The sequence below is a fragment of the Crotalus tigris genome, unplaced genomic scaffold (genome assembly GCF_016545835.1).
Source record: "Crotalus tigris isolate CLP2741 ecotype Arizona unplaced genomic scaffold, ASM1654583v1 scf7180000020724.653033, whole genome shotgun sequence".
Classification (NCBI taxonomy): Eukaryota; Metazoa; Chordata; class Lepidosauria; order Squamata; family Viperidae; genus Crotalus; species Crotalus tigris.
In genome coordinates, this window is record NW_024098152.1 from 240460 (window position 1) to 265689 (window position 25230).

A 25230-nucleotide genomic window follows, 5' to 3' on the forward strand; every position below is an offset into this window, starting at 1 on the left:
TTTGGAGAAGTCTGGATGTTCCTCCAAGGGACTCCAAGTTCTTCAGAGACCGAGAGATGTGGTCTGAAATGATACAGGGCTTCCTGCTTGAGCAGAGGGTTGGACTAGAAGACCTCCAAGGTCCCTTCCAGCTCTGTTTATAAGATCCACATTTGCTCTGGCCAGGCAAACGGGTTACAGGGAGGACGCCGGGATCGGGCTGCAGGCGCTGTCCGTGGTGCTGAACGCCAGCCTTGAGAGTTTGCCATAGCCCAGGGGCAGGCAACCTTGGCTCTTTTATGACTCGTGGACTTCAACTCCCAGAATTCCTGAGCCATCTATGCTGGCTCAGGAATTCTGGGAGTTGAAGTCCACGAGTCATAAAAGAGCCAAGGTTGTCTACCCCTGCCATAGCCCAACATCCCGTGTCTTGCGTTGCTGGATTTCCCTTAGAATTGGGGTGTCCGACCTTGGCGATCTTAAAATCTATGGACTTCAAGTATGCTGGCTGGAGAATTCTGGGAGTTGAAGTCCACAGGTCCTAAAGTTACCAAGGTTGGACACCCTTGAGGTCCCTTCCTAAACACACCCCTATAGAATCAGGCATCTCCCAGTGAACCAATAGAAACTTTTTGAAAAGTTGGTTGCTTTCTGTTCCCAGAAATCCAGCCAGGAGGCATGTTGTGAAATAGTGATGGACTGTGATGTTCTTTGCTCAGAAGACTTCCTCCTACGGAGTGGAGCCTCTGCATGGCCACCATCAGCCACTATATTGCAATATTGCAACTGAGGAGCCAAGAGGTGGGGCCAGGCAGCATCAGGATAGCAGGACGTTGGATCAATTTACGTGGAGTGGACTTTGCTCATGACCAGGGACCATCATCATCTGGGGTGAGGCTGTGTCTCTCAGGTCAGGTGGCTTGGAGATCCTAAATGTAGTTTGGACTTTATGCAGCTGGGTGCATAGACCAGGGATTGAGAGTCCTTGCCATCTTTCAGACAAACAATATAGTTGCTCTGGACCCGAGTCCTGCATCTAAAAGTGCTTCCTTTCTCCTTGAAGGACAACTCCAGAGGGGAGGCCAGATCAGACATCTGCTGGGGTGCATCTCTTCCCTTACAGCTAGCTCAGGGGTAGGCAACCTCGGCTCTTTTATGACTCATGGACTTCAATTCCCAGAATTCCTGAGCAAGCCATGCTGAGAGGAAAGGGAGAGGTTTCCAAGCTGAGCCGTGCTGGCTCAGGAATTCTGGGAGTTGAAGTCCCCGAGTCATGAAGGGGCCATAGTTCCCCCATACTGGCTCAGGAATTCTGGGAGTTGAAGTCCATGAGTCATAAAAGAACCGAGGTTGCCTACCCCTGATCTAGCCCAAAGCATGGCTGGAGAAAGACTCAGCTTGAGGATGGGGGAGATGCTAAACAGAGCAGACATTTCACCAGTTTTAAATCTGAGATGATGATGATGATGATGATGATGATGATCCTGGTGCCCCACCCCTCCTGCCAGACAACCTGCAATTAGCCCAGGTCTCTGTGAGTTCACATGAAGCTTGCTTTCTTAGTGGCAACGTGGCTGGGATGGACAGAGGCAGCCCAGGATAAAACAAGGCAGGCAGGAGGTAGCCAGGATGCGTATCCACCTCTAGGCTATTAGCACTCTCAGCCGAGGGTGGGAACCATTTGTTGCATGAGCGTGGGGGTGGGAGGGGGGGGGCAGGAAGAAAATCTCCCAATTAATCTTTTTGGCAGGAAAGAGAAACTAGACATGTTCACCTGTTCCTGGTTCCCACTTCACCCAAGGGGCTGTTGCTGACCCACACAAATGAGTGTCCTAAACGGGATGCTGAGGGAAGTGTGTGTGTGTGGGGGGGGGAACCAAAGCACAGCAAAACAGTGTGCAGGCCTCCTTTATTTATTAAATTTATATGCCGCCCATCTCAACACAAAGGGGACTCTGCCCCCATTGTCAGCTTTGGCTGCCTTTCTGGATCAGCCTAAACGACATGATTTGCTGGCTCTGGAAACAGGACGGTTGCCAGGATCCTGTCCAAAGGATGGGACATTTCCCGCCGGAGATTTCACACAACGTTTTTGGAGGTGGGGGGGCTGGGAAGAGCCTCTGGGGGGGGGAGACCAGAGAAAGGATCCAGCAGGGCTGATCTCCCTGTTCTTCACTCGCAGCAAGGACTGAGTTTTCAGGATGCCATTCACCGCCATGCCAGCTCATCCAGCGTCTCCAGGGCAACCGTGGCTTTAGATTGTTACTGTGTGGATGTGGGCTGGTAACAGTCTACAGCCATGGTTGCCTGGAGTGGACGCCACAGCATCAGCCAAGGTGGAGAGCAGGAGAATGGGGGGCAGCTACCTGGAAAGGGGCCGAGGTGACTCCTGCCTGTGTCCCCTGGTGAAGGGCCTCAGGTGCCCCTGTTGGAAGGGAGGGGGCACTCGCCCCTCCCACACTTCCCTATGGGGAGAGGGGCCCAGGGTGGCTGCTGTTCTGCTCGCCTTGCTTCGCCCTCGGAGAGAACCTTCTATCTCGAAATGCAGCTGAAGCCTTTGAGACGCAGCCCTGCGGCTGCACCCTCCCTCACTGGAGCCTTTTTCTGGCTCTGCAACATCCAGAAAATCTTACTTGCTCTTCGGCCGCCAAACAGACCTGCGTGTTCATTGAACTGTCCGGATGCACCCACCGAGGGCTGGTGAAAGGGGTGCGGATGAATTCCTGAGCGCCAAGAAGCAAGAAGACGGGCACCAGGCTTCAAATCCCTCCACGGGGCGGGGTGGGGGAAGGAGAGTTCACACTTGGGGCAGATGCCAGCCCTGTGCATGAAGGAGGAGAAAGGTTTGCCCCACAACTCTCTGGTTAAAGAGGTCAGACGGAGGAAGGCCCCTCCCTGCCTGAGTAGAAAACTCTCTCTCTCTCTCTCTCTCTCTCTCTCTCTCTCTCTCTCTCTCTCTCTCTCTCTCTCTCCCCCTCCCTCCCTCCCTCCCTCCCTCCCTCCCTCTATCTATCTATCTATCTATCTATCTATCTATCTATCTATCTATCTATCTATCTTACACACACACACACACTGCTCTATCTTCACAGACATTCTCCGCCACTTACAGGAGCGGAGGGGCAGCAGAGCCACAGGGATCACAGGGACCGTCTGAAAGGGGCTGCAAGGGTGTTGTGGAAGGGCTGCAGGCCCCGATTCTGGAAGAGAGGCTCCAACCACACCAGCTGAGCTTTTCAGCTCCGCTTCCTGCCAGCAAGTCCCAAGAGGCAGCCGATCCGTGCGCCTGGTGGCCTCCTGCAGCTGCAAGGAGGGCAGGAGAGGAAGCAGCCCACTCTCAGGCTGGGCCCAGGGAGGCTTCAATTCCCCCCCCCCTCCGTAGCTCTTTCTGAGGCCTTGGGATCTCCTGCACGGCTAGATCTCTGTCTGCCACCTCCACTTCTCATCCTTAACCCACCAGAACGAATTCCATGGGGATGATCAGAAGGGATCCCAGCTCAGAGCAAAAAAAGCCATTTAAAATGAGAAAAAGTGGCAGAGCCCATCATATTTTTTTCTAACTTCTCCACTGTCCCCATTCCTCCCCCCCCCCGTCCAAAAAAGGCCTTCCTTTGGACTGAGTAATTCCCTCCGTCTCTGTTGGCTGGACATGACGGCCCCGTGGAACCTGCCACTTTTCAAGGGCGGCAGAGGTGGGGCAATTACCCCAGATGAAAACTGGCACTCAGTCAATAACCCATCTCGGGAGAGGCCGGGAGTTGCTAGAAGGATCTTGACCCCAATCAAAGCGGTGGGGGGGGCAGAACGGGGGGGGGATCTCTTGAGACAGGCAGCCACTGGGCCTGCCAGACCTCCAGGGCAGGAGCTGCTCCTGGGCAGATCTCAGCGTGCCCAGGGAGACAAGCAAACACCGCTGCCCCCGCCATGACAGCCCCAATACATGGGGGGGGGGTGGCGGAGGTATCAGCTCAGCAGTAAAGCTTTTCTTGTAGCCCCAAATGTGCAAAGGCAGAACAGCCCTGGCTGCTCTGGCCCAGGAAAGGGAGCCTTTGGCTGGCTTGGAAAGGACCATCAAACACGGGCAAGGAATGGGGGGGGGACCCAGACTGGGCCAGCTAAGAAGGGAAGTGAAGTAACAGCAGCGCTGCCTCCCTCCAGTTTTAAGGCCTTTCTTCCTTCCAGTTGCAACAGGTGGGGGGAGGGAGGTCCAAGACCATCTGGGATTGTGACTCGCCACACTCCTTGCTCACCCAGCTTGGGGCAAGGGGAACTGGTGCTCTGGAACGTCACAGCCAAGTGGGAAGGCCTCCCCAAGGCAAGGAGGTCTCAGATGCCGAGAGGACCAGACTCCGGTGGGCACGAGTCAGCCAGGACTGCCAGGTTGCTGGTTTCTAGGTGGCCCAAACGTGGGAAAGGTGGGTCAGGGTGGGGGAGTGCAGGGTGCTCTGGGGAAAATCTCCCCCAGCTTCTCTCCCCCCAAGAGGCCTGGCTGTGCACACCTGCCTCCCCAACTGATTTTGCACTCTGAGTTCTGGAATGGAGCACCTTCTTGGGCCTGACTGGAAGCCAGAACGTCTCCTTCCCGGTGCAGGAAAAACCTCAGCAGTCAGAAGCCACCCAGGTGAGCCTGCAGCCTCGGAGATCTGTTCCTCACCTCCTCGCCAGCCTCCACCTGCACTCTCCGAAGATCCAGGTGTGGCTGGGGGACCCTTTGCTGGCCTGTCTGAGAGCCGCTGCAGTTCAGGGAGGGAGCGGGAACCGGACGCGGGCCCTCCAGCAGCAGCCCCCGGGGACGACCAAGGTGGGAGGAAGCTCCCGGTGGGGAAGGTACATCCGGTCATCCGGTGCGCCTCTCATCTCCCCCTACCTGCTCCTCCCCTTGCCTGGAGGGGGCGAAGTCGCAGGCTGCCAGCCTGTTGTGGCCGCCCTGTGGCTGGACACATTGGGGTCATTTGCCTTTGGCCAGGCGCTGAGGTGGGGGGACGGGGGCTGCATCGCTCGGGAACAGGCCGGGAGCCCCAGCCTTGTTGCTTGGCTCCATCCTGACAATACCCCGGATTCAGGTTTTCCGTCGGAAGGAGGCTGACGCTGGATTTGGTGGCTGCCCCATCCCCGCCGCTCTGCAGGGACCAACCTTTTGCAGGGCTGCCCTGTCGCCGCTCCTCCTGCCCCGCCCCGCCCCACCCTGGGGTCTCCCCAGCCTTTCGGCAGCCTGGGCTCTAGAGCAGCCCGGCCCAGCGGGGTTCCAGGCGGCCGGCTGGAAAGGAACTCCGGGCGCTGCACTCCCCGCTCTGCCGGGAAGATGCGCCTCCTTACCAGCCCCCAGAACCCCAGGCGCCCTTTGCACCTCGCAGCTCCGGCAAGTGGCTCCAAACGATGCCCCCCTCCCAGATCCACGGCTGTCTTTGCTCAGAAGCGCTGGTCTCCTGTCAGCTTTGGCGAGGTGATCTGGGCCCCTCCGGGGCAACGGTGGGGAATCTGCCTGGGGAAGCCCCTTTTCTCAGACGGCCTGTAGGGGGCAGGGAAGGGGCCACCACACTAGGGCAGGGCCGGGGCAGGGAGCTCACGGGGTGACCAGGGTCCGACAAGGGCTGCAGAAGAGGCTGGAGCCCTGGAGGAGGCCTAGCATTGCCGGCCAGGCGGTCCTGGCGTTCTTTAGGGAACAGGGTCTGCTCTCAGCCCAGTGACCCAGACTGGTGGCTCCTATAATTCGCCTTCTTGGGTGCTTGAAGAGAGCCCTCCTGGCTCTGCTAGGCCAAAGTCTTCTGGTTCTAGCCATCACAGGCCGCCCCACAGGGCTGGATCCTCTGGGGAACAGAGACCTGCCCAGTGGAACTGCTCCAGAGCAGAGCTCCCGAAACCTGGCCCCTTTAAGACTTGTGGACTTCAACTTCCAGAATTCCGCAGCCAGCTGTGCTGCCAAAGAGTTCTGAGAGTTGAATGGCTGCTGCTGTTCCTGAGCAGGTCCAGGAGGGAGGTGCCATCCTACCTACCCACCTGCCTTGCGGAGAACAGAAACAACCCTCAAGAGGAGCAAAACGGCATCCAGCATTGCCCACTGGGGAGGCTACAGGGTCTTGTCTGCAGCTGACAAGGGGCTGAGAGGGGCCAGCTGAGGGCTGGAGGAAGCCCTGCCGGTATGTGGAAGCCCTGGTTCCACATACCGGCAGCAGCCTCTGCTGGCCAGATCTCTGGAGAGCCTGGGACGGCCCTGCAAGAGAGGGGGTGGAGTCTGCACTGCTCCCCAGCTGGAGGTAACAGAGCTCTGGGAGGAAGAACCGGGCAAGACTTGACCTTCCCTGCAAGTGTGGGCTGAGCCCCACTGCAGGAAACACACTGGGCCTTGCAAGTGGCCCAGCTCCTGTTGCCACTAGCTGGCTTACGATTCCCAGGGTCCTTAGTCAATGGCCCAACGGCTGAACACATCCGGAAGGCACCAGGTTGGGGAAAGCTGGTGGAGATGGCCACGTTAGGAAAGGCTTGTGCAGAAGAGTGAACACCCCCCCTTCCAGTTCCTCTCCAGGTGAATACAAAGAGGTTGATCCATTGGGGGGAAGGAGGGGCAATACTTTCTCTGCAAACTTGGGCCAAGCTAGGGCCAGGCAACAGCTGCAAGAGGCCACAGCCCTGGTGGACCCTAGAAATGGGCTGCCAGTGGCTACTTCCTGGTTTTCAATTTCCCTGTCCAGCCTGCAGCTCTGGGTTTCCTCCCAGGCCTTTCCCAGCCTCCCTCCATTGACTCAGGCTCCTGCAGGGGGAAAAATTCACAAATGGGTAGCAGCACTGCCCCCTTGTGGATAAAGGAAGTTTACACACACTTGCTTCCTGGCCTTTTGCTTCACCATCATCTATGCTTCGTTTTCACAACTGCACAAGCCCAGCAACAAAAGCCGAGGGTGGAGCTGGCAGGGACAGGTCAGGAGTCGCCATCTCCAGGAATTCTCTGGATTTGCGCCCTCTGCCCAGCCGACCGGCCTTCCTGTGAACAACTTTGGGGTACTCTTGCTGCTAATGCCCTCCCTCTCTTTGGCCCCAGTGGACGGGAATCCCACCGTCTGCCCTGGCAGGCCACAAAAAATCAAGAGGGCTAAAAATACAGGTAGTCCTTGATTTACAACAGTTCGTTTAGTGACCGTTCCAAGTTATAACAACACTGAAAAAAGTGACATGACCATTTTTCACACTTATGACTGCTGCAGCCTCCCCCAAGGGTCACGTGATCAGAATTCGGTTGCTTGGCAACTAGTTCATATCAATGAAGGTCCCCTAAATTTTACCAAAAAAGCCAAACTGAGAGGCAGGCTGAGTGAGGAGATACCAACTTGTGTTGGCTGGAGGTACTGAGAGGGAGGAGGCAGGAAAAAGAGGACCTCACCTAACGGAGCATGTGCCAAGAACATTAAATGAGTCAACAATCATGGATACAAAACCTTCATTTAATTACACCTGTTCAAGTTCTATTAAAATAAAGCTTAGAATCCTTATCAATCAATTAGAATAGAGCTGGAAGGGACCTTGGAGTCCAGCCCCCTGATCAAACAGGAGACCCTAACCCATTTCGGAGAAGTGGCTGTCCAGTCTTAAAAGCCTCCAGTGATGGAGCACCCACAACCTCTGGAGGCAAGCTGCAACAGCAATTCCTGGAATCAATAACAATAATAGAGTTGGAAGGGACCTTGGAGGTCATCTAGTAAAACCCCCTGCTCAGATAGGAAACCCAATGCCATTTCACACCCACGGCTGTCCAATCTCTTCTTAAGAACTTCCAGTGTTGGAGCATCCACAACTTCTAGAGGCAGGTTGTTCCACTGATTAATTGTTCTGACTGTCAGGAAATTTCTCCTTAGTTCCAGATTGCTTCTCTCCTTGATCAGTTTCCCTCCGTTGCTTCTTGTCCTGCCTTCAGGCACTTCGGAGAATAGCTTGACTCCCTCTTCTTTGGGACAGCCCCTGAGATATTGGAACGCTGCTATCATGTCCCTCCTGGTCCTTCATTAGACTAGACATACCCAATTCCAGCAACTGTTCCTTATATGTTTCAGCCTCCAGCCCTCTGATCATCTTTGTGGCTCTTCTCTGCACTCTGCACCATCTCGGTTGTGAGTCAGGCAGCAGCAGAGCCAGCAAGCCTCTCATCTGGGAGGAAGACATTTATCTTGTAGTGTTTGAGATGAGCAAAGTAGAACTGCCCATTCTTCCTGCAGACATCCTGACAGGCGGCAAGGTCCAACATCCCAGGACAGGGGTCTCAGGTTCAGTCCAATCCTAAAATCTGTCCCTGAGCTGAGATGGAAAGCAGATCTGCAACTTGGGTGGCTGGCAAGTCCCACCATTATTAGCCAAGCCTGGAACTTGGAAGAACCGGCCTGAAACAGCAAGTGGGGGGAAATAAAGGCGGGGGCGTCTCGAGAGCGACTTCAGCCACTGGGAGGGGGGTCTTGTACCCAAAGTCCCTTAATTGCAGCACCGCAATCTCCAGTCGGGGACTATTATAGACCGCTTTGGCCAGAGTCCGGATCGGTGTCTTGCAAGGCTCCAGTGCGGGGCTCTCCTCCTCCTCCTGCAGCCGCCGAAGGACTTGAGGCTGCTCCCGCCGGACTCTGGCCTGGCTCCCGCGGGGAAGGCGCCGAGTCCGACGCGCATGAGGGAACCGGCGGCGGCCGGGGCGGGTTGAGCTCGGGCCCCGCGGGCACCTCGAAGCGGCGCAGGAAGGCCAGGTAGGCGGCCCTCTGCGCGGCAGCGGCGGGGACGAAGTGGCCGCCCTCGTGGGCCAGCAGGACCGGCTGGGCAAAGCGCGACGCCAGCGCCCGGCTCTCGGCTTCCGGGATGACGCGGTCGGCCTGGCCGAAGACGTGCAGGCTGGGCACCCGCAGCGCCCCCGCCGCCGCCCCCGCGGGGAAGCCGGCCACCAGCAGGGCGAAGCGGAAGGGGAAGCGCCCGTCGCCCCCCTCCCGCAGCGCGCACACCAGCCCGGCCAGCGCCGCGCCCTGGCTGAAGCCCAGCAGCCCGTCCACCGGCCCCAGCTCCGCCAGCGCCGCCGCCACGGCCCGCAGCGCCTCCTCCGGCTCCGCCTCGGGCGCCGGCCCCGGCCCGGACTCCAGCCACCACCCGCGCGGGGCGTCCTCCCCCTCCGGCTCCCCCGGCTGGGCCGGCAGGCGGTGCGGCGCGTCCAGGTAGAGCAGCTCGGCGCGTCCCCGCAGGGCCTTCCGCAGCGCGCCGGTCCGGGCGCGGAACCGCCGGGCGCTCTGCCCGTAGCCGTGGAGACACAGAAGCCGCAGCTCCCCGCCGCGCGGCGCCGCCATCTCCTTCCGGGTCCCGCAACGGAAGTCCCGTGGAGCCATGCCGCCCGGCTCGACCAATCGGAGGGCAGGATCGTCTCCCCGGCAACCGCGCAAGGAGACTGGCGGCCAATCCGTCTCTTCTCTGATGGGACGTCCGCGGGAGGGAGGGAAAGGCGGTGGGTACGCATGCGCTCTCCGCGCCTGCTACGCTCTACCGCATGAGGCTTCTGCAACCTGGCGCCCCCGGTCCCGTCCTGGTGCTCCACCCTTCCCGGACATGGGGGCGGCTGAGGATGATGGACTTGGAGGTCGTCGTTTGGAAGGACCCTGTGCTGCTCGCGAACGCCTCTCCCTCTAACAAGCGCGCATCTTCGGCCACGACCCCGCGAAAGGCCCCAGGGGGCGATGCTGGAGGGGGGACGGCGGCCAGTCCCGGCTCCGAGGTGCACCGCCGACTCCCCCCACCCGTCTTTGCAAAGGCGATGAGGCCGGCTCAGCGCCTCGCTTTGCTGCCCCTCCCGCGAAGCCCGGGGAAAGGAGGGGAAGCGCCCCCCCCGGCCCCTTCTGCGCGGAGAGAGGAAAGGGACCAGCAATCTCCCTCCTCCCCCCAGTACGGGCCCACCGGTTGCCCTTTGCAAAGCCCCCTTAACGCAGCCGGAGTCCCCAGCGAGGGTCCGGCCACGCAGTGATGCCCCCTGGGCCTCCCTCCCCCACTGCAATCACCCAGTTTGGGGGGAGGGAAACTATACTACCAGGACGCCAAGGAAGCACTCCCAGTTCTCGAAGGGGGGGCCTCCTCCCCCCCCCGCTGTTCCTCGAACAAGGGAGGAATGGCTGCAGTTTGCCGTTCCGGCACTGTCACCGGGTGGGGTGGAGTTGGCTTCGTTGCGGTTGTTCATTTTTGGTGCCTTTGTGGACTTCTGGACCGGCCTCTGCAGCTTACATGGCTTGAGGCTTTTCAAAACTGGCTTGCCGGCTCCAGTCTGGGAATCTCCACAGACATTCAGCTGCCTGGAGGGGAACTCCTTAACTATAACCTCTACACCTAAGCTGGAGTTGAGTTAACCCAGGGCATGTTGGGGTCAAACTGAATACTTCTCCCACAACGCAAAACTCCCGCCCCAATCTAGTTAATGGGAAAAAGATAATGTGTGTCTGGGCACAAAGAGGTACAAGGATGGGATAACACAAACAGATCAATATTAACCAAGCACTCTGCCAGTCTATTGTGTCCAAAACACACCCTGGATTGCCAAAGGACTGTCTTCTGGAGAAAGCAAATTGCCATCAAGTGGAGGGCAACATCCCTCGGCTTTCGCTTTAAAAAGTATGTTTTTTGCTCCAGAAAGCACTCTTGGCAAACAGCATCTGCTCCCGGCTCGGATTTCTTTCCCTACTGAAGCCAGAGGACAAAAACCAAGAGATTTCCAGGTTATCGTTCCCAAGTTACTTTTTAAGTCCCTAACAATGCATCACCAGAGTTTTGTTCTGACAGTATTCAGGCATGTCAATAATAGCAATAGCATTCTGGCTTGTATACTGCCCCATAATGCTTCACAGCACTCTCTCGGGTTTTACAATGTCAGCATTATTTGCATCTTTCCCCCAACAATCTGGGTCCTCATTTCACCGACCTGGGAAGGATGGAAGGCTGAGTCAACCTTGAGCCGGTCAGGATTGAACTCCCGGCAGTGGGCAGACTCAGCCTGCAGTGCAGCACTTTAACCACTGCATTGTCAACCTTCAGAGCAAAAGACAGGAGCTTTTGACCCAAGGCTGCCTTTGGTATCAACCAGCACAGATGGAGATAAGGACTTCCTGCACCATCAGATTGCTGGGACCCCCAAACACACACCTGCCCTCTTTTGCTCACTGCCACCAGGCCCACCTCTCCCCACAGCTGCAGGTGTCTGTGCTTGGTCATTGGTGTTATTAGTCCAAATATTCAGTTCCTGGGTCTCCAGCAAGGTCCCCCGTTTCCTTCTGTTTCTCCAGCTGCTGAACCCCAAATGCCAGTGGTTGCAACTGGACTTGGAGGCAAAAACCTTGCCTCCCAAAGAGCTGGCAGTAGAACACAGCACCCTCCCATCTGGATCAAGTGCTGGAGTTTGGTATCAGGTTGTTTTTTCCCACTGGAGCGTGGGGAGGGATGGGGGAATCCCCCCAAAATGTCTGTGCTTCAGAATTCGGCCCCTATTGCTGCTGCTGCTGCTGCTGCTCCACACACAGCCTGGGACCCATCTCAGTTCCTGACTCCACTCCAAGGTTTGATGACGCCTTCTCCTCCTCCTCCTGCTGGCAGGAGCAGCTCTTCAGGGCTTCTTTCCCAGCAGATGGGAGGAGGGATTTGGCCAGCTTCACCTGGAAAGCAGGAAACCGCAAGACGGATTCATGCCATCACTTGCATAACACCCCTTCATCACCAGAGGGGGATTCGCAAGAGCTTCTGCCAGCGGCAGCTGAAGCAATGACTGATCAATCTGGGCCAGAAATTTTGCACCCCCCTCTGTGCGTCCAGCCAGTGCAGTGGTGCTCTCCAAACAAGCCGTCGCCAGTCACCCTTTGGCCAGTGGCTCAGATCTGCTGCCCACTTGTCAGGAAGCCACTGCCAAGGGGCATGGCGCACAACGCAGAGATCACCAGGGAAAGCCTCCTGCCCCCCCCCATCCCCACTGGCCGACGGCATGCCCCAATGCAGGGGTAGACAACCTTGGCTCTTTTATGACTGGTGGACTTCAACTCCCAGAATTCCTGAGCCAGCCCTGCTGAGGGGAAAGGGAGAGGTTTCTAAACTGAGCCATGTTGGCTCAGGAATTCTGGGAGTTGAAGTCCACGAGTCATGAGGGGGCCATAGTTTCCCCATGCTGGCTCAGGAATTCTGGGAGTTGAAGTCCACCAGTCATCAAGGGCCATAGTTCTCCCATGCTGGCTCAGGAATTCTGGGAGTTGAAGTCCACAAGTCATGAAGGGGCCAAAGTTTCCCCCATGCTGGCTCAGGAATTCTGGGAGTTGAAGTCCACAAGTCATGAAGGGGCCAAAGTTTCCCCCATGCTGGCTCAGGAATTCTGGGAGTTGAAGTCCACAAGTCATGAAGGGGCCATAGTTCCCCCATGCTGGCTCAGGAATTCTAGGAATTGAAGTCCACAAGTCATAAAAGAGCCAAGTTGCCTACCCCTGCCCCAATGTCTCTGCTCTTCCTTTCCTTCCATTCTTGGTAGAACGGCTGTGGTCATCACCTAGGCCCGGATCAACGCAAGGCCTTCTCTGCTGGGTGTGCCACCCCATGGTCCAGGCAAGGAGCCCCCTCTGAAAGGCAGCCTTAAGCACAGTCCTCCGGGGAGGGCACAGGTAAGCTGCCCTGAGCAAATGAAGAGGCCTCCTCTGATCTGCATTTGGGGCAGAATAACCCGGGCGGATTCTGAATCGGGAGAAGAATCTAGTGGGTTGTCAGCTCAGTTGCTTAAAGCTCACCTGCCTGGACAGCTGGAAGGTGAGGCAATTCCACAACAGAGCTAGGCAGATCCCCTCCCCCCGCTGCGTTTCCTCTCCCACCCAGCCCCAGGAGAGAAAACAGCTGCCAGTCAATGCCAGTAACAGGCTGGCATATTGCTGAAGCTCTTCCTAGACACAATCCGCGTCTCTTCTGAACAAACTTTCAAAACGCGCCTAAGAGTCTTCTGGAGGAGACGCTAAAATGGCTCAGCAGCACCCAGGGAGAGAGGCATGCTAGACAGGCCTTCCCAAATAGCCCTACCGAGAGGCTGCAGGATGTGTGCATTTGTGTGTGCCTGTGTGTGTGTAAGAAGCTTAGCAATCCCCCCCCCCCTGCGCTGTAGCCCATTTCCAAACGATGGCAGGCAAAATCTCAGCAACACCCAATTAAATTGCATCCCAAGCTGAAAGGAGCACAACCTGCCAATCTTTACCCCAGTTCCCTAATGGTGAAATGGGTGATCTCCAACCTTGGCAACTTTAAGACCTGTGGACTTCAATTCCCAGAATTCCCCAGCCAGCCCTAAGTCTACCTGACTTATTGCTGCTGGGGTTGAGACACCTGGCTTTAATGAGTCAGTGAGGCTAGCAGGACGTGGGGGTCTCCCGCTGGGGAACCCAGTGCCCATCAAATGACCTGCACAGGTCATTAAGCAATTAATGCTATTAGGGTAGCTACAGCGCAGCCCATCTTGTGTGGTGGCTGTCTGAACTGATCAATGATTTTCTGAAATATTTTCCCTCTGTACTAGATGAAATAAAGGCAGACGTGTCCAAAGTACAATGCCTAGTTCAGACTCTGACTTCTCATACTTTGATCAAGAGATTTAAAAAATTACCTCTTGAGAGATGGCAAAATATTTAAGTGATATTTTAAAAAATTACTATTATTGTTATTGTTGTATTACTATTACTATTAATAACAATAATAATAAAGTTGGAAGGGACCTTGGAGGTCATCTAGTCCAATGCCCTGCTCAGGCAGAAAACCCTATACCATTTCAGACAAATGGCTATCCAGTCTTTTCTTAAAAACTTCCAGTGTTGGAGCATTCACCGCTTCTGGAGGCAGGTTGTTCCACTGGTTAATTGTTCTCACTGTCAGGAAGTTTCTCCTTAGTTCTAGGTTGCTTTTCTTCTTGATTAGTTTCCACCCATTGCTTCTTGTCTTGCCTTCAGGCATTTTGAAGACTAGCTTGACTGCCTCTTCTTTGGGGCAGCCCCTGAGATATTGGAACACTGCTATCCTGTCCCCCCTTGTCCTTCTCTTCATTAAACTAGATATACCCAATTCTAGCAACCTTTCCTTATATGCTTTAGCCTCCAGTCCCCTAATCATCTTTGTTGTTCTTCTCTGTACTCTTTCTCTCTGTACTCTGTACATCTTTTTGACATCGTGGTGACCAAAACTGGATGCCGTATTCCAAGTGTGGCCTTACCAAGGCATTGTAAAGTGGTATTAATACTTCACGTGATCTTGATTCTCTCCCTCTGTTCATGCAGCCTAGCACTGTGTTGGCCTTTTTGGCAGCTGCAGCACACGGCTGGCTCCTATTTAGGTGATTGTCCACTAGGACTCCGAGGTCCCTCTCATAGTTACTACTATTGAGCAAGGTACCCCCTATACTATACCTGTGCATTTGGTTTTTCTTGCCTAAATGTAGAACCTTACTATTACTATATTACTATTACTATATTATTATCGATCATCGCACAGTCAGCCAGATGTTCAGACTGGATTTGGCATTTTGTCTACCTATCGAGTCCTTACCCAGGACCTGGGATAGGCAGCTGTGGATGTTTGATGGTATTACAGGTATCGTCGCAGGATGGAAGCAGTTCCTAGTAAGGCCGCCTTTTGCAATTGACTAATAGCGAATTTGTCAATGCCAATGGTGTTCAAGTGGTGCTCCAGTTGTTTTGGGATTGCACCCAAGGCGCCTATTACTATTGGTACTACCCTTGCTTGCTTTGCCACAGTCTTTCTATTTCTATTTGTAGGTCTTTGTATTTTGTTATCTTCTCCAGTTCTTTCTCGTCTATTCTGCTGTCTCCAGGCACTGCCACGTCCACTATCCAGACTTTTTTGTCTTTCTTATCGACAATTGTTAAGTCTGGGGTGTTATGTTGCAGGTGCTTGTCTGTCTGAATTCTGAAGTCCCAGAGCAGTTTAATTTTATCATTTTCTATGACTTTCTCTATTTTATGGTCCCACCAGTTTTTGCTTACAGGCAAATGATATTTTTTGCAGATCTTCCAATGCACCATCGTTGCTACTTTGTCATGCCGCTGCTTGTAATCAGTCTGTGCAATCTTCTTGCAACAGCTTACCAAGTGGTCCACTGTTTCTTCAGCTTCTTTGCATAAGCGGCACTTACTGTCTGTTGCTGTCTTCTCAATTTTGACTTTGTATGCATTGTCCTTAAGGCTTGGTCTTGTGCAGCCAGAATTAGTCCCTCGGTCTCTTTCTTCAATTTTCCTGCTCTTAGCCATTGCCAGGTTTTATTATTATCTGCTTTCCCAGCTATTTTTTTCATGTATTATTATTTTTATTATTATTATTATTATTATTATTATTATTATTATTATTATTATTATTATTATTATTTATTTCTATTATTATTATTTTTCCATTTACCCAAAAAAGAATTGGGCGAAGGAGGGCATGCTATTAATTGTCAATAAATTATGAGATCACATGTGTAGTGGAAGAAACTCCCCCCTCCCCAGTCCCTGTAACACACACACATTTTGGGTGGTGGAAGGAAGCCCCCCTCCCTTTGAAGCAGGATGTGGCTGCCCTGACTGGCCACAAGGTCATCTTGAGCCTGCGGTGTGACACACCTGCTGAAAAGGCCAATGCTATCCTGGGGGGTATAAATGGGACCGTGTTCATAGGAGATAATTGTCCTCCCCCCAACCAGATCCTATTTGGGGGATGGTTCTGGGTTCAAACTGGACAAACTGGAGCAGACGGAGAGAAGGCCCACTAAGAGGGCAGAGGATCTGGGAACCAGGCCTTCCAGGAAAGAGTTAAAGGATCCAGCTACATTTAGTCTGTAGATTTGGGGGGGGGGCTTTGGGGGGTTCCTGACCCAGAAGAGGCTTTAGCCTGTTGCCCCAGAGAGCAGGGCCAGAAGTGCAAGGAAGGAGGCTCAGCTGAGGTGAAGAGGCACTTCTGGCTGACAGGCTGTTAGTCCATGGAACAGGCTGCCACAAGAAGTGGGCCACCTCCTTGGCAGAGGTGAGGCGGTCTTCCTACGTTGAGCAGGGAAGTTCACGTGCATGGCCTCTCAATCCCTTTGAACTCCAGGAGTGCCCACGTGTCCAGAGTGGCCATGCCCCATTCTCCGCATGTGTGCCAGACCAGGACTCACCTCTTTGGTCCTGACCCCCTTCTGGGGCCGGTGGCTGGGGTGGTTCACCGTCCAGGGTCCCAGAGACTGACCGGCGTAGAAGTCCATGGGGTAGATCTCCTGCCATTGGATCTGCTGCAGAGCCACCGCAGCCTGGGGGGAGGAGCAGGGGGGGAGCAATAAGGATCCTGGCATCAGCCTTCCCCACCTGGGGGGGGGGGCAGAAGAGGCTGGTGGCGCATCCCCCTCCTCTACATAAACTGCACCTGGCCATTAACATCCAGCCCTTGGGGGGGGGGTCCCAGGCTGCCTTGAACCCTTTCCAGTTCCTTCCCCGCCCTCCCTGTCTCCCAGCCACCATGACCCCCCTTACCTCATAAGGCGTCAGCAGAGGCTTTTCAAAGGCCTCCCCCCAGTCTATGGAGAGGCGGGGGCATGCTACCTGCACCCAGCTGTGTGGAGAAAGAAAATGGGGGTGGGTGGGATGCGCAACTTTCACCTGCAGGACAGACCTGGTCCAGTTCCTCCCCCCCCCCTTACCCCAATGGAACTGGGCAATCTCAGTGTATTTAAGAAAATAAAGACACCCCCCCCCAATAGCCTGGGATTCTCCCTCCTGACTGCCCCCCAGTGTAGCCAAGGGCAAACAAATATGAGGAGAGCCTTCCAGCACTCACGCCTCAACATCTGGAAACAGCTGCAGTTTGCTGGGGAAGATCTCCGAGAGGAGAAGCCGGACGTAGGGACGCCCTGCCGCCTGCAGGCTCGACTCCAGGTGCTGCAAAAAAGCAGAGGGGGCTGACTCTGGGGACCCTCGCTGCCGCCTCCTTGGGCGGGGAGCTTCGCGGTGGGGGCCACTTGCCAGAAGGAGAGAGTCCCACAAGGCTTTCCCCAAATGAAGGGGGGCGAGCAGGAGAGGGGGAGCTCCTTGCCCTCGCTCTAGGGGGACCTGCCCAGCTCACCTGGCCGAGCGCTTCCTCGCTGGGACCTGCCCTGGCGGCCTCCCGGGGGTCTTCCAGGACGGGATCCCAACTCGGGCTGCCTCCCCACCCAGCCCCCCCTTCTGAAGCAGGGAAGGCCGAAGGGGTGAAGGCTCCCGGAGCCCAGGGAGCAACCGGCACAGGCTGCAGCCAAGCCAAGGGCCTCGCCTCCACCAGGCGCAGCCCTGCCCGGTCCAGCAGCTCCAGATGCTGCCAGGCCTGGCCAGACGACTCACCTGCAGGATGGCCAGAGACCCCTGCCGGCCCAGGGTGCCCAGGATGAGGCCCCACTTGTGGGCACAGGCCGCCCGGCGGATGGCCGCCTTCCGTGACTGCTGCATGCGCTCATGGGCGTACAGCTCCTGGGAGAAGGCCTTGCTGTACGGATCGTACCTGAGGGAGGAGCGCAAGGAGGGGGCCCTGAGTGGGCAGCAGCCAAGCCCTGGATTCCCCAAGGCCTGGCCCAAGGTCAGGAGTGTGAGTACAACAGTTCTTGTAAAGACGGCACAGAAAAAAGTGACTTATGGCCGATTTTCACACTTATGACTGTTGTCGTATTCCCAGGGTCATGTGATCAAAATTCAGACGCTTGGCCACCGACTCACATTTTACGACGGTCGCAGGGGTCGTGTGATCCCCTTTTGCCACCTCCTGACCAGCAAAGTCACCGTGGAAGCCAGATTCACTTAACAACTGTGTTACTAACGACTGCAGTTGTTCGTTTAACAACGGTGGCAAGAAAGGTCGTACAATGGGGCAAAACTCACTGAACGGTTCTCTCGCTTACCGACAGAACTTTTGGGCTCCGTTGTGGTTGCAAGTCGAGGACTACCCGTGGCTCCCTGGGACAAGGGAACTGAGTGGCAGGGCCACCCTTGAGGTCATCATGACTAGCCCTTCGCTCAGGGCAGCTAACCCTGGCTGGAAGCCTCCAGGCGCTGGTTCTTGGCCAGAGGGGCCACGGTTAGGATTCCTGCCCTTCCAGTGCCTGCCATTTTTATCTATCTCGGGCCCCGCATTCACAAGGCCCTCTGTCTCCCAAGGGCCCCCTCCAGGGGCCCTCCAAGCCCCCTCAGAACAGCTTCTGCTTCTTGGATCATCCTCACGGCTCTTTCCGGAACCGGCTCCTAACTGAACCCGTCTTTGAGGTGGTGCCCAAGCTGGCCCCGGGCCACGCTGGCCCAACCAAGGCAGAGCACAACTCCTTGCACAGACCCTTCAAGACTCTCCATGGCGTCTTCCCTGAAGCCACACAGGAAAGGTTGGCAACGGCCTTCCTCCAGAGGCCTTCTGGATTCCCAGGACTCCCCCATGCTAGGAGTAACACACCAGACCCTGCTTAGCTTTAGAGCGGGATGTGTGTGTCCAAGATCGGCCACTATAAGACTTGTGGACTTCAACTCCCAGAATTCCCCAGCCAGCTAGACCGGGGTGTCCAATGTTGGCAGCCTGAAGACCCGTGGACTTCAACTCCCAGGCTTTCCCCAGCCAGCAAGAATTCTGGGAATTGAAGTCCACAGGTCCTCAGGCTGCCAATGTTGAACACCGTTGCTTTAGAGCAGTGTTTCCCAAACTTGACAATTTTAAGGCATGAGGACTTCAACTCCCAGAATTCCACAGCCAGCAACGCTGGCTGTGGAATTCTGGGAGTTGAAGTCCACATGCCTTAAAATTGTCAAGTTTGGGAAACACTGCTTTAGAGCCACGAGCCACAAAAGCCAGGAAGGCGGAAGAGGGTGGACACAGCCCCTGCCTGCAATCACAGAGCTGGACGCTGCCCCTGCAGTCACCAAATTAAAGCCTCTGCTGGACAGAAACTCTTTTTGCGGTAATGCAGTTTAAAAACCGCATATTTTTTTTGCAGTTACATTACACTGATAACCCACATTCAGCGTGTAATTAACTATTTCGAAATAATACAATCTCATTTTTTTGCGTCAGCCCGAGCCTAATAAGCAGTTCCTCAATTTTTTTTGCCCAAGTCACTGAAAAAGATGCTGAGAAAGTCGGACCCATTGAAGGCCTCGGGCTAGGAACGTCCCTCTGCACCAAGAGTGCCTCACATCACCTGCTCCCATCAGGCCCTAACTGGGTCACTCTCCTCCCCAGGTTCTGGGGGGGGGGCGGTTTTCGGCTGTTCTCAGGATAAGAGGAAAACTGGGGTCAGTGCGTGATCCATTCCAGCAGCATTCGCAACCTCAGCAACTTTCAGATGCATGGACCAAGTCCTAAATTCCCCTTTTGGCTGTGGAATTCTGGGAGTTGAAGTCCAGCCAAAGAGTAATAGAGTTGAAAGGGATCTTGGAGGTCCTCTAGTCCAAGCCCCTGGTCAAGCAGGAGAACCCATGCCATTCCAGACAGATGGCTGTCCAATTTCTTCTTGAAAACCTCCAGAAGTGATGGAGCACCCACGACTTCTGGGAGCAAGGCATCCACCGGTTAATTGTCCTCACTGTCAGGAAGTTTCTCCTTAGTTCCAGGTTGCTTCTCGCCTTGATTAGTTTCCATCGGTTGCTTCTTGTCCTGACTTCTGGTGCTTTGGAGAACAGGTGGACCCCCCTTTTCTTTGTGGCAACTCCTGAGATATTGGACCCCTGCTATCCTGTCACCCCTAGTCCTTCTTTTCACAAGACCTACTCAATTCCTGCAACTGTTCTTTGTATGTTTTGGCTTCCGGTCCCCTAATCATCCTTGCTGCTCTTCTCTGCACTCTTTCCAGAGTCTCAACATCTTTTTTAAAATATGGTGACCAAAACTGGATGCCCTGTCCTAGAATGGCAGATGACCATCCAGCGTCCGTCTGAAGTCCTCTAGTGCAGGGGTCCCCAACCTATGAGCCACAGCCCACTACTGGGCTGTGGCCTACTGGCCACTGGGACACAGAACAGGCAGGTCAGCTAGCGCTGCCACTATGCAAATAGAGCACCGTGTGGCAAACAGCAAACAGCACCATGTAGTGAGAAAACAGCAGGGCTAGTGGGTGTCACACGAGTGCTAACACCCCTCCCCCCATTTGCATTGTGCATGCTTGCAGCCCCGTTTGTGTGTCTGTGCGTGCATGTAAAATGCTTCCCCCTCCCAGTCCCTCCAGTCCACCAAATGAGAAAGACTGGAGACCCCGGCTCCAGTGAAGGAAGTCTCCCCTTCAGCCCAGTCAGGAAATTAGTTGCTTCCGGTGCTGAGCCTTTGGTTGGGCCCGTTTCTGCTCCTGCTCTCGGGGGCCACAGAGAACAACCCCCCCGAGCAATAGCTCTTCCGAGGATTGAAGACTGTCAACCTGACTTGCCTCAGACTTTTTTCTGCAGGTGAAACGTAGCTGAGTCCTCATCCTTCTAGGGCAGGGGTCTTCCAACTTGGCCCTTTGATGACTTGGGGACTTCAACTCCCAGAATTCCTCAGCCAGGCACGCGTGCTGGCTGAGGGATTCTGGGAGTTGAAGTCCACCAGTCATCCAAGGGCCACGTTGGAAGACTCCTGTTCTAGCATGTTCACCATCCTGACAACCTTCCTGAGCATCGGCTGCCATCATCCCTGTCCTGTCTGGGAGGCGGTCCCCAGAACTGCCCCCAGGACCCCAAAGAAGGCTCCGTGTTTTCATGGGAAGCCTCTTTTAGCGCCTCCCTGGGCTACTGTTTTCGAAAGATCCCATTTCTTGCTCCCCAGGACAGGAAAACATCCCACCAATCTGTGGCAGTTCTGGTCAGAAAGGCCGGGGGGGTGGGTGTGGCTGAGGCGCTGCCCACCCTGTTGTGGGAGACCCAAGACACAGACCCTCATTCGCTGTTTGAGATCCCCGGGTCACCCACTCCCTGTCCATCAGTGGCCCCAACACACACAGCAGAAGCATCTGGGTCTGTTCCAGAGATGCACACCCCAGCGGGCCTCCCTCCACTGGGAAACCAGAGGGGCAGGGAGGGCTCTTGGCCCCTGGGGGAAGCAGACATGGCTTCCCTTTCAACTCTCATCTTCACCCCACTGAAGAACCCTCTGTCCCCCCCCCCCCATGGCTGGCCTCCAGCGCAGCCTGCCTGTGGCCTGGGATCCCTTCGGCCCATGGGGTGGGGGTGCGCCAGAGGGCAGTCCAGGCCCCGAGCGGGCTGGCTTCCGAGGGGAAACCCTCTGGACTGTCTGGCCCCACCCTCTCCCGGCTGTGAACATACCTGTAGGCGGGAATGCCAGGGTTGGCGATCATGATGGACTCCAAGTGGAAGCGCCCGTCTCCCAGGTAGCTGCAAAGGAGAGGGGAGGTCAGCAAAATGGGGGGGGCGAGTGGGAAGGAATCTTTGTAGGGGCCAAGAACCAGGGGGAGCCTTGCAAAAAGGGTGGGTGGGTTATGAATCCTTTGCCACCCCAGCAGTCCAAAAGCATGCAAATGGAAATACAGGCAGTCCTCAACTTACAACAGTTCCATTTAGTGACCATTCAAAGCACTGAACAAAGTGATGTGTTTTCCAGACTTTACGACCACTGCAGCATCCCCCAGATGCTTGGCAGCGGACTCATATTTATGACGGCCGCAGCATCCTGCGGGGGGGGGGGTCATGCCATCCCCTTTGCCACCTTCTGACCAGCAAAGTCAATGGGGGAAAGCAGATCCACTTAACAACCGTGTCGCTAACTGAACAACTGCAGTAATTCACTCTGGCAAGAAAAGTCGTAAACTGGGACAAAACCCACTTAAGGACCGTCTTACATAGCGACAGAAATGTTGGGCTGAACTGTGGTTGTAAGTCGAGGACTCCCTATAGATAAATAGGCACCCCTTCGGTGGGAAGGCAACCATGTTCTGCGTGCCTTAGCACGCAGACATGCTGGCCACGTGAGACCACGGAAGCATCTTCAGGCCCCAGAACAACCGTGGCCCTCCCCCAGCTAAGAAAGGGGGGTGAGCAGCACCCCCTGGAGGTAGACAGGGGGAAACCTTTATCCTTTTTTAAAAATGAACTACAGTATTTGCACCCAGACGCCTGAAGTTTCCTGGGTCACGTTCTCCTTGTCACTGGTGGTCTTCAACTCTCAGAATTCCTGAGCCAGCTATGCTAGCTCAGGAATTCTGGGAGTTGAAGTCCATGAGTCATAAAAGAGCCAAGATTGCCTACTCCTGTCCTTGGGCATCAACGTTTTCTCCTAGATCAAGGCTCTGTGGGGCTCACTTCTGGCCATTGAAGCCCCTTCCTCAAATATGCTACATCCCAGATCCACTACCCAAGGACACTCTGGATCGGACCCTGCTTAGCTTCCCCAAGACCACCCAGATTGGCCAAATTCCACCATCCAGCTACACAAGACCGTGCTGAACTCCTGCACAAGATCCCTGCTCTACCTGAGGATCTGGTAAAGCTTTTGTTTGCTTTTGTAGATCTCTAATTTACTCCGATCCTTCTCCTCCCTTGCGGGGGATAGGCAGGCATAGCAAACTCAACCCACAGGCAGGTAAATGAATGTACAAGGCCTCCCTTTGCCTCGTTAATGGGGAGCTGCATGGAACAAACACATTGCTTTAGTAAAAAAAGCAATCATAAACTGGAAAATAAGACAAAGCAGCTGTTTATCCACTTATTTCTGGGGCAGCTGACACAAACACACACATACAGACACACACGCTGCTGCTTAAGAGGGCAATTCCAACAGACACAGAAAAAAAAAGTATTTTCCTTCTTTCTGCACTAGGGATGTTGGCCACTTTAAGACCTGCGGCCTTCAACGGGTGGGGGATTCTGGGAGTGGAAGTCCACAGGGGGCCATCGCTGGACTCCCCTGCTCTACCTCAAAACACCCAGCTTTTGCAGCAAGATGACCCTCACCAGCCTCCCCACCAAGCCCCCCCTTGGGCCAAGGGACAGCAAGGAACCTCTCAGCACCTCCGAAGGCTTTGCGACACCCCGAAAAGCAGCAGCAGCAGGACCGAGCACGAGGGGGTGGTGGTGCTGGGTTTGGGGGGGGGAACATGTCTAATCAGGAGGCGTCCAGGTCTCAAGTATCAAGTCCGCCATTACCCTGCCAGCTCCTTCATTTGGTTCCCCAAACGGAGTGAGAATTCGGAAAACGGATCAGACGGAAAACCTGACCAGGTTTGGGCCTTAACGGGAGAGCCACATTCTGGAGCAGTGTTTCTCAACCTTGACCATTTTAAGGCATGTGGACTTCAACTCCCAGAATTCCACAGCCAGCAATGCTGGCTGTGGAATTCTGGGAGTTGAAGTCCACATGCCTTAAAATGGTCAAGGTTGAGAAACACTGTTCTGGAGGATCAGAGACAATTTGGCCCTTTGGGGAAAGCTGCCCTGAGGTGGCTGATAGCTGGGGCAGAGCAGACGGCAGCGCCCGGCCTGGCAGAACAGGGTAAGGCTCCTCCTGGGGGGGGGGGCTGCCCCAGCTGCCTTCCAGTGGACAGTCCCCCACCCCGGTCTCTGGAAGCAGCACCCCCAGGGTTTCCAGGACTGGGAATGTGCAAAACCATCCCAGCTGGCACACCGACTCAACCGCTGCCGAGACCATCGCCAGAAGTCCAGCTGGACCTGGAGACGCGTCTTTGGGCAAGAAGATAAAGCTGCCTGTGGCTCAGTTGCATTTGCTTCATCTGGGGGGAAAGGGGGGGGGCTAACCAGGTGGCTCTGACCTGAGCTGAGCTCCCAGCAGGTCTCCCACCTGCAAGGTCTGCCCTCCTGCTCCAGTAGCTCTCCTGCCCCACCCAGCATCTCCAGGGCTTTTAGCACCCCAGTCCTGGTGGGCTCACCCCCTTCAGCCATGCAGAGTCCCAGGAAGGAGCAGGAGACAAACTCCAGATCCAGCAGAGAAGGCAGGCTACGAGTCCCTTTATCAGCCCCGAGCGCAGACGGACCTTGTCTGGGTTGGCCCCCACCCCTGGGAACTTCTCCCCTTTGGGGGGGGAGGTTGGAATCATCTCTGTTGAGTTTCTGGGGGTCCCTCAAGGCCCGGTTAGGCCAGCAGGCCTGGGGGTCCCAGGTGAACCAGTGAGGTGGCTCCACAACTGTTAACATCTTTCAGTCTATTATTTCTTTTCGTTTGGTTTTTATACTTTTTAATCTATTTATTAACTGTGTTTGTCATATGCTGCCCAAAGTTGCTTACTTGTGAGATGGGCAGCTATATAAATTGAGAAAGAAAGAAAGAAAGAAAGAAAGAAAGAAAGAAAGAAAGAAAGAAAGAAAGAAAGAAAGAAAGAAAGAAAGGAAGGAAGGAAGGAAGGAAGGAAGGAAGGAAGGAAGGAAGGAAGGAAGGAAAGAGAGGGAGGAAGAAAAGAAGGGAGGGAGGAGGAAAGAAGGGAGGGAGGGAGGAAAGGGAGGGAGGGGAGAGGAAGAGAAGAGAGGGAAGGAAGGGAGGGAGGGAGGGAGGGAGGGAGGAGGGAGGGAGGGAGGAAGGAGGGAGGGGGAGAGGAAGAGAAGAGAGGGAAGGAAGGGAGGGAGGGAGGAAAGGAGGGAGGGAGAGAGGAAGAGAAGGAAGGGATGGAGGAAGGAAGGGAGGGAGGGAGGGAGGGGAGAGAAGAGAGGGAAGGGAGGGAGGGAGGAAGGAAGGAGAGAGGGAGGGAGGAAGGAAGAGAGGAAAGAAGGGAGGGAGGGGGAGAGGAGAGGAGAGGAGAAGAGAAGAGAAGGAAGGAGAGGGAGGATGACAGGAAGGGAAGGAGGGAGAAAGGAAGGAAGGAGAGGGAGGATGACAGGAAGGAAAGAAGGGAAGGAAGAGGAAGGAACGAACGAAGGAAGGAAGGAAGGAAGGAAGGAAGGAAGGGAGAAAGCCCACCAATGCCAACCAACTGAATGAAGAGGAAGGTAAAGGCTTATTTATTTTATCAAAATCTTTGCTGTAGCTGCCCTTCTTTCAATCAACTCTGGCCAGCTCCCAATCACAGATGAAAAGACATATAAAATCATATTAAAACTATAAAAATAAGCCGATTAAAACATGAACATTAAAAACCAACAAAAATCTAGTGCAAAATCAAACTTCTCAGGTGAGATTATCCTCTTGTGGGGAAGCCGGGTCTTCAAGGCCGAAGGGGGGGGGCTGCTGAACTTCAGGGGGGGGGGCAGAGTGGTCCATAGGTCAGGGGCTGGCAGGGAGAAGGCCCGCGGGGGGGCTGGGGCAGGGCAGAGGGCCCCCTTCCCTGACCAGGTGCTCCCCCTC

General features: G+C 55.1%; 2 protein-coding genes across 3 annotated transcripts in view; both read right to left on the reverse strand.

Annotated features, from left to right (window-relative positions):
- Positions 1-8180: 8180 nt before the first annotated feature.
- On the reverse strand, positions 8181-10569 carry OVCA2 (OVCA2 serine hydrolase domain containing). The gene has a single exon (XM_039368254.1). It carries the CDS (start codon positions 9318-9320, stop codon positions 8469-8471), a length of 852 nt encoding a protein of 283 aa, XP_039224188.1. The 5' UTR covers positions 9321-10569; the 3' UTR covers positions 8181-8468.
- Positions 10570-10692: 123 nt separating this feature from the next.
- Positions 10693-25230, reverse strand: part of DPH1 (diphthamide biosynthesis 1) — a 35283-nt gene continuing 20745 nt past the window's right edge. For both annotated transcript variants that reach the window (XM_039368253.1, XM_039368252.1), the window contains exons 7-12: positions 21249-21317; positions 17325-17481; positions 16786-16886; positions 16482-16560; positions 16130-16261; positions 10693-11621 (exon numbers count right to left, since the gene is read on the reverse strand). In XM_039368253.1, the coding sequence (XP_039224187.1) occupies positions 11454-11621; positions 16130-16261; positions 16482-16560; positions 16786-16886; positions 17325-17481; positions 21249-21317 (706 nt within the window). In that variant the 3' untranslated portion in view covers positions 10693-11453. The remainder of the gene's footprint in view (positions 11622-16129; positions 16262-16481; positions 16561-16785; positions 16887-17324; positions 17482-21248; positions 21318-25230) is intronic.

Bases quoted from the DNA above. Each gene is read 5' to 3' on its own strand.
- OVCA2 (XM_039368254.1), bottom strand. From the start codon at position 9,320: ATGGCTCCACGGGACTTCCGTTGCGGGACCCGGAAGGAGATGGCGGCG.